Raw genomic sequence first — 6,918 nt, 5'->3', positions numbered from 1 at the left:
ACTTTTAAGATGCATTGCCTCTTGGAGCAGAGCAATACCCTAGCTATCCAACCAAGCTATCCAACCAAGTCAAGTGCAATACCCTAGCTATCCAACCAAGTCAAGTGCAATACCCTAGTTTTAAAAGCAGGTCAGGCGCATTTGAATTCTGGATCAAATAAATTCAATGGTATCTTTATTTGATTTTATTCCACTTGATATTTGATAAATAACTAAGCTATAGATGTATCAAATTATCTGAGTTTGGTTGGAATGGAGCAACACTTGTGAGTTTCTGCATGAGTCAACTGAGTATGTAAATGTGTCTTTACTTCTGTTAGTCTGTTTTGGGTCAGGTCAATTGATAACCGCAAGGTTTGATTCTAGTCCAACTCAGAAAGCTACATGTTTTCCTGCCCAAGTTCGATCTGCTGCCCATTTAGCTTTCCCAACTTTACTCGGAAGTGGGTATGGGGAGTTGATATGCAGGCTGATACAATCCATCACAACCCCTAACGGTGAATGTTGAGCAAAGGAATTGATGGCCGAAGGGCCCGACTCTTCTCAAGGATCAATGGTTGCTGAACTGTTGATCTCATGGTTTTAAGACTTGAACAATGTGACTCGTTTGAGTTGACTCAGACTCGGTCACGATCCAGTTGGACACCGGAATCACCTGACTTGGGCAGGTTAGGCAACCAATCAACATAACCTTTGGATGCTCGTAAAGTCATTAAGTTGTAATCCAATTACAAGTAATCTGATTACAGGTGTAAAATGATTACACGCGGTTTTGTTTGGCTTTAAAGTGTAATCTGATTACAGGGAAATAATTGTCTGTGCTTAGATAACTTGAAATTTGTTTACAATTTGTATTTAGGTATTCACTTACAACATCATTTAGAGTGGTAAATCTTTTAAAAATAACGAAAGAATATACAAAGTTTTTATGTAAGATATAGATCATTGATATAGGTCCAACTCAATAAAGCACGTGGCCAATTTTTATGATAAACAAATCATTTAGTGAACCACATAAGTAGACCCGTCAATTCAAACACAGCACTAATGTTTGACAATATCCTAACTTTTGAGAAGTTTCAACCCTAGCAATAGTAGCGGAGAGAAAGAGGGAGATGTTTGTTTTCTTTTTCTATCTTCTTGTTTCGCTTTTGGTTACTGTAATCATTGGAAGATTATCCACAACTTTCTGTTTTAAAAATTGTTTACCTGTAATATGAAATATGACTTTTTCTCATATTTCAGGTTACAACTAAAAGCTTTAATTGGATTACATGATTACAGCTTGCAATTTGATTACATGTATATATGCCCATCCAAATGCCCCCTCTAATCTAATTGCCCTTATTCCTGTAAGCAAATTCTTAGGTAAGGACTTTACATGCATTTAAACGTCCCTACCTATGGGGTTGGAAGTTGTCCATTTCTACCATCCAATCACTCCGGATGATCCGCAGATAAGCCACATCGAAGAGATGGTTCTAATCCAATGGTTTGAGCAGTTTACTTTGACATTAAAAAATAAAAAATAACAAGAATAATCAGATGGCTAGAGATCTTTGAACCGTTGATGACCGATCTTTGACAAATCACACGAGCCAGGACATCCTATCCGTCAATTTTATTCACTTTTCCCACAATGAATATCGACTATTAACTGTTTTTTTTTACGGCCGTTTGTTTGGAGACCACTAATCAAATGGATATGATTGTCTGATGGTTGTTTTAAATCACTTTTCATCCACGGTAGGGGTAGCTAGATGAGCGGTCCCCATTGTTAGGCTGTGGAGAAAGAACTCTACCATATTCGGGACTGTCCATCTGGTGGGCCTATGATGGATGGCCTATCCTTCACAAATCAAACCTATCAGAAAATCACTGTAATAGGTTTCGTTCACTTGCACAGAATCTCGACAATCAAGCATTTTCGTTTCCCACCAATCGTTTTAAGACCAAGGATTCAATGGATAGGATCATCAGATCTATGCTTATTTTTTTACCATCGATCATAAAATGCAGGAGCAACGAGATGGACAGTCCCGATTGATAAATCCACCTGCCAGGTATACTGTAAAGGGATGGTTCTACCGTATTCACGGATCTGCTGGCTGTACTGTATCATCTCTGTTGAATTACCATTATGCCCTTAACCCATTCCCCATCAACAGGGCTATTTACGTAATTCCCTTTAAATACGAATTAGGCTTTGTTTCCCTCCTAACATCTAACAGAAATCAAGAAACAGAGCAAAAGAATAAAAAGAAAACAACAGAAAATGAGAAAATCCAAAGAAAACGAGAATTCCGTTCTCAGAAGCTTCCAAGAGAGAAAGGAGATGGAAAGAAGGTTCTCCAAGCTTCTCCTTCTCTTCGCCCTTGCCGTCTTCTCCACTGTTCTCAGGCGAATTACGATCCTACCCTCTGTCGAAGGCCAATCGTCGGGATCCCCTGTCTCCGCGTTCTTCATCCTCGGGGACTCTTCCGTCAATTGCGGTGATAACTTCTTCTTCTACCCTTACCTACCTCGAAATTCTTCGTCGTATCTCTGCAATACATCCGATCGACGGCTTATACCGGATTTTCTTGGTAATGCTCTCTTTCTAAATTATGGGTTTGAATTTGATAGAAAAGCTCGAGATGTGCCAATTTTGCATTTATGTGCAAGATCCAGGCCGTTCATCAGGTGCATTCTGCATTGCATGTCATATGATTGAAAAATCAGGCCATCGGATGATCAGATTGGACACACGTGTAGAAGAATAGGATCCATATTTTGCACGCATGCGACCCACCTTATGATCTTACTGGTCTCGCTTCTGGGCCCTGGGACATGGATGGACCAAAGGATGAGCGGCCACGATCATCTGTCGCCGGTTCAGTCTTGCAAATTATGGGCTTGATGAGAAATACAAGATGTGCCAATGTGGCATCTATGTGCAAGATCCAGACCGTTGATTGGCTGCCATGATGGGATGCATGTGTAGAAAGGGTAGGGTCATATTTGGCATGCGTGTGACCCACCTGATGATCTTACTGGTCTTCTGGCCCATGGGACATGGATGACTGGACCACCAGGTGAGCGGCATGTATCTGCAAGATCCACGCCGTTGATCGTATGAGTCTTGCCTTGTATGTAATATGGTCGAATAATTAGGGTCGTCCGTTCATCAGATGGGATGTACGTGTAGAAAGAATGGGGTCCACATTTGGGATGCGTGTGACCCACCTGATTATCTTACCGGTCTCACTTATGGGCCTAGGAACGTAGATGGCTGCTCCTACCAGATGAGTGGCCATGATCATCTGGTAGCTGGTTCCTTGTTGTAAATTATGGGTTTGACGAGTACAAGATTCCAATCTGGCGTTTATGTGCAAGATTTCATCGGGTGGGCCCCACCTCCTATGCGCGATGCTTGAAAAAATCAGGTAATTCCAGCCATCGGATGAAGTTACATCGATGAGCTGCATTTATTCTACCGTACATCTGGCTCATGGATGGTACTTTTAGAGTAGGATCGTCCATGATGTGGCCCACCTCCATTTTCAAAAGTGCGCTGTCACCTTTCTTTCCTTTGCGAACCGCCTCAATTGTCCACCCCATCATGGTTTAGTATGGCCCATGATATCCACCATCGGATGATCTTAACCGTCAGATGAGAGAAGTTCTTTTCCTTTTGGAATGTGCAATTCGTGATGGATACTTCCACCAGATGAAATGAAACGGTCGGGGTCACAGAAAGGTGGGCCACACTTGCATGGTTTGATATTACACACGTTGCAGTGTGTAATATAAAAAAACTCCCGGCTGAATTGCTTCCTCACCGACGATTCTGATTTGCAGCTGAGAAAATGGGATTGCCGATGGTCCCCTCATTCTACAGTCAGAATCGGACGCTCGAGGGCTTGTTGGGTGGTCTCAATTTCGGGTCATCTCCGGCCACGATCATGAATTGGGGTGGGGCGATCTACCAGGGCCTGAACCAGCAGCTGGGGCAGGCATTCGAGACGCTCCAGCTTCTACAGCTGCAACTGGGCATAGAGAAGGCCAGAGAGGTGGCCCAGTCATCTCTCTTCTACCTATCGATCGGTAAAGATGACTACATCGAGTTCTTGCGCGATCCGGACGGCATCAGAGAACGACACGGCCCGCATAAGTTCGCACGGATGCTCGTGAATCAGGTGACCCGGGTGGTGAAGGTAATCGTAGCTGCATAACCCTTCGCCCATTCCTATCAAATTGTACAGTGGGGCTATTTGATTCGAGGCCCCACAGGCCTTCTTGGACAGGATTGAACCTGAAGTTTAGGCCCGTCGTCAGGCCTATCAAACGTAGATGGCTGCTTCTACAGTCCTACCAGATGGTGAAGGCCTGTTAATGCATATATGGGCAATGTTCTAGTAGGTTGTCAATGTGTACCCAGAATCATGGCTACCTGATGGACCCAACCCGATTTTAATGGATCCAATTCTATTTTTGGGACCCAACACAAAATTGGGATGAGGCAGCGTCTCACCTTCTTGTGGGCCTGGTTAAAATTTGATATAGTCAGGCTTGTGTTGGGTTCATCAACTTGGACCCAGTTAAAATCGGGCTAGGTCAGGTCTGGGTCAAGTCCACCTAATTTTAATAGCACGTTACCCAAAGAAATAGTGGTGTTGAGATGCGGTGGAATTTAGAATTTGATTGGGCCAAGCGTTGCTTTCAGATATGGGGAGGTGGAGTATGGACCTAACAACTTCCACACATGCTTTAGGTGGGCCTCATCTTTGAGGAGAGCGGATTAGGTGGTAGTTGGTAACACCTTAGTGGATGTTATTGTTACCCTTAATGAATTTCTTGTACATCCACGTTGTCCAGCCGTTTACGGTGGATATGCATTGGGCCTGGGCCGTAATTTCAACAAGATGATAAACGGCTGGGATTTTTTTGACCTTTATGTAAACGTGGTACATTTGTCTGTCATCTAATCCATCCATCGTTTTTTAAAACCCAGTTCAGCTGACGGATCTAATCCATCCATCGTTTTTTAAAACCCAGTTCAGCTGACGGGTACCCAATAGGTATCCAGATCAGATTGTATCCAGATCCGGTTCACTAAGAACAAGGCCCAAACATAAGGGACCCGGACCAGGCAAGACCCGAACGGGCACTGTACGATCCCACTTGTTGACAGCTCTAGCGCAGAGGTTAGGAAACTTCCTAATTGGCCCACACTGAGACCGGGTCAGGCCTTTTACGGTGGATATGCATTGGGCCTGGGCCGTAATTTCAACATGATGATAAACGGCTGGGATTTTTCTGACCTTTCGATATTTTGACAGGACCTTTACAATGCAAACGTGAGGAAGATCATATGCATGGGAATAGAGCCTTTGGGTTGCACCCCTCGCAGCCTATGGCAAGCCTGCAATGCCACCACTTGCGCCCACGATCGCTGCATTGACACGATCAACGGTCTGATCGTAGAGTATAACACGATGCTCTCGATGGACCTCCTCGGCCTGAACCAGCAGTTGCCCAATGCCCAGATTGTCTTCTGCGATCTCTACCGTGGGATGATGGCCATGATCATGGACCCAAAGAGCTACGGTATGGTCTCTTTTCATCCGTTCGTTCCGAAATTGGGACCCAGAGTTCGATAATCTAGATCATTGATCTGTTGATCCCTGCCGTGGATGGAGCATGCCCCTAAAAATTTCCAGATTGAAAGATCAGGATTGCTTTCAGTTGGCTGTGGGCCACTGTTGTAGCTCTTTAGAACCATCCATCGGGAGGCCACAAATATCGACGGTCGTGGATATATCTGAGGCATTGTCTATCCACATTGGGGCACAACAGTTTCTCAAGCTTTGGATCAGTATGATATTTGCATGGATCAGCTTGATGCAGACCATTTGCATGAAACAGATTTTCTGCACAACTGGCATGTTGTCGGGAAAGATGAGGCTGGACGACAGCTAACCATGCAGCTGGCTGCAGGCGATCAGTTCTCACTTTAAATCAGAGCCGTTAGATGATCCTGACCCGTTCCTCGTTTGCAGGATTCGATGATGTGAGTAGCGCTTGCTGTGGTTTAGGTAGGTACGGTGGCAGGGTAGGCTGCGTTTCGCGACAGTTGGCATGTGGCGAGCGTGCGAGACACGTGTGGTGGGACCTGTACAACCCTACTGAAGCTGCCAACCAACTGCTTGCGGATTGGATGTGGTCTGGGTCTTCACTGGACATCTGCCATCCAATCACCGTCCAACAGCTGGCATCCGCGCCAGCTCGGACGGTTGCCAGGACGCCATGTCATCAGTGACCCGAATGTGGGCCTTTTCCGCCTCCTCTTTTGGTTGCTTGTATCTTGACAGGGACAGCCTCCGTAGTGCCGTTGGTTTTTTTTTTTTCAGAGTCGTGCAAATGGTTGGGGCCCACATGAAGAGATGGCCTCAGAATATCTGAACGGCGTACGTTATGGTAACCATTTTGAACGATTTATGCTCCAATAACCTGGAGAAAGGAAAATTCATGACCGTTGATTTGTGGGGTTTGATGTCAACCATTAAAGTTTTATTTTCAATGGTGAGAATCATCCGTTAGGAGTTTTTCTCGACTTGCACTCATCTTTAATGGCAGCCTGCTATCTATTTTGATATTGCCGCGTGGTGCCATGCTCAATCTTAACTCACAAGAGTTTCAACGTTTAAGTTCATGGGTTCGACTTCCACAGTGGTGCGTGTTGCTTAAAAAAAAAAAAAAAGAAGCAGTGCCCAATCTGAGTCCATAAATAAAGCAGTCTAGTACTATTTCTGAGTACAATCCATGGAATTCAAACGAACCCATGTATGTATGCCATGCTTACAGTTTTTTTTTTTTTTTTAAGAAAAAGAAAATAGTAATCATCAGAAGACCATTATAGTCTAAGCCTTGTCCCAA

The 6,918-nt window shown here is 44.3% G+C and overlaps 1 protein-coding gene across 2 annotated transcripts; it reads left to right on the top strand.

Annotated features, from left to right (window-relative positions):
- The first annotated feature begins 1,796 nt into the window (after positions 1-1,796).
- Positions 1,797-6,580, top strand: LOC131251990 (GDSL esterase/lipase At1g71250-like). 2 transcript variants are annotated; one of them, XM_058252955.1, is made up of 5 exons: positions 1,797-2,585; positions 3,841-4,196; positions 5,322-5,589; positions 6,042-6,334; positions 6,426-6,580. In XM_058252955.1, the coding sequence occupies exons 1-4, from the start codon at positions 2,276-2,278 to the stop codon at positions 6,299-6,301; spliced, it is 1,194 nt and encodes a 397-aa protein (XP_058108938.1). In that variant the 5' UTR covers positions 1,797-2,275; the 3' UTR covers positions 6,302-6,334; positions 6,426-6,580. The 2 variants fall into 2 exon arrangements, with proteins under 2 accessions (XP_058108938.1, XP_058108937.1); XM_058252954.1 differs by having other exon boundaries at positions 6,042-6,580.
- Positions 6,581-6,918: the final 338 nt, after the last annotated feature.

This window comes from Magnolia sinica, chromosome 7, assembly GCF_029962835.1.
Source record: "Magnolia sinica isolate HGM2019 chromosome 7, MsV1, whole genome shotgun sequence".
NCBI classification, from domain to species: Eukaryota; Viridiplantae; Streptophyta; class Magnoliopsida; order Magnoliales; family Magnoliaceae; genus Magnolia; species Magnolia sinica.
Note: the sequence above shows the minus strand (reverse complement) of the source record. Positions and strands in the feature narration are given on the sequence as shown.

What these genes read in the sequence shown, in the direction of transcription:
- LOC131251990 (XM_058252955.1), top strand. Translation starts at nt 2,276, where the DNA reads ATGAGAAAATCCAAAGAAAACGAGAATTCCGTTCTCAGAAGCTTCCAA. An exon ending in GCTTATACCGGATTTTCTTG is followed by an intron (nt 2,586 to 3,840) that starts GTAATGCTCTCT and finishes TCTGATTTGCAG; the next exon opens with CTGAGAAAATGGGATTGCCG. An exon ending in CATGGACCCAAAGAGCTACG is followed by an intron (nt 5,590 to 6,041) that starts GTATGGTCTCTT and finishes CCTCGTTTGCAG; the next exon opens with GATTCGATGATGTGAGTAGC.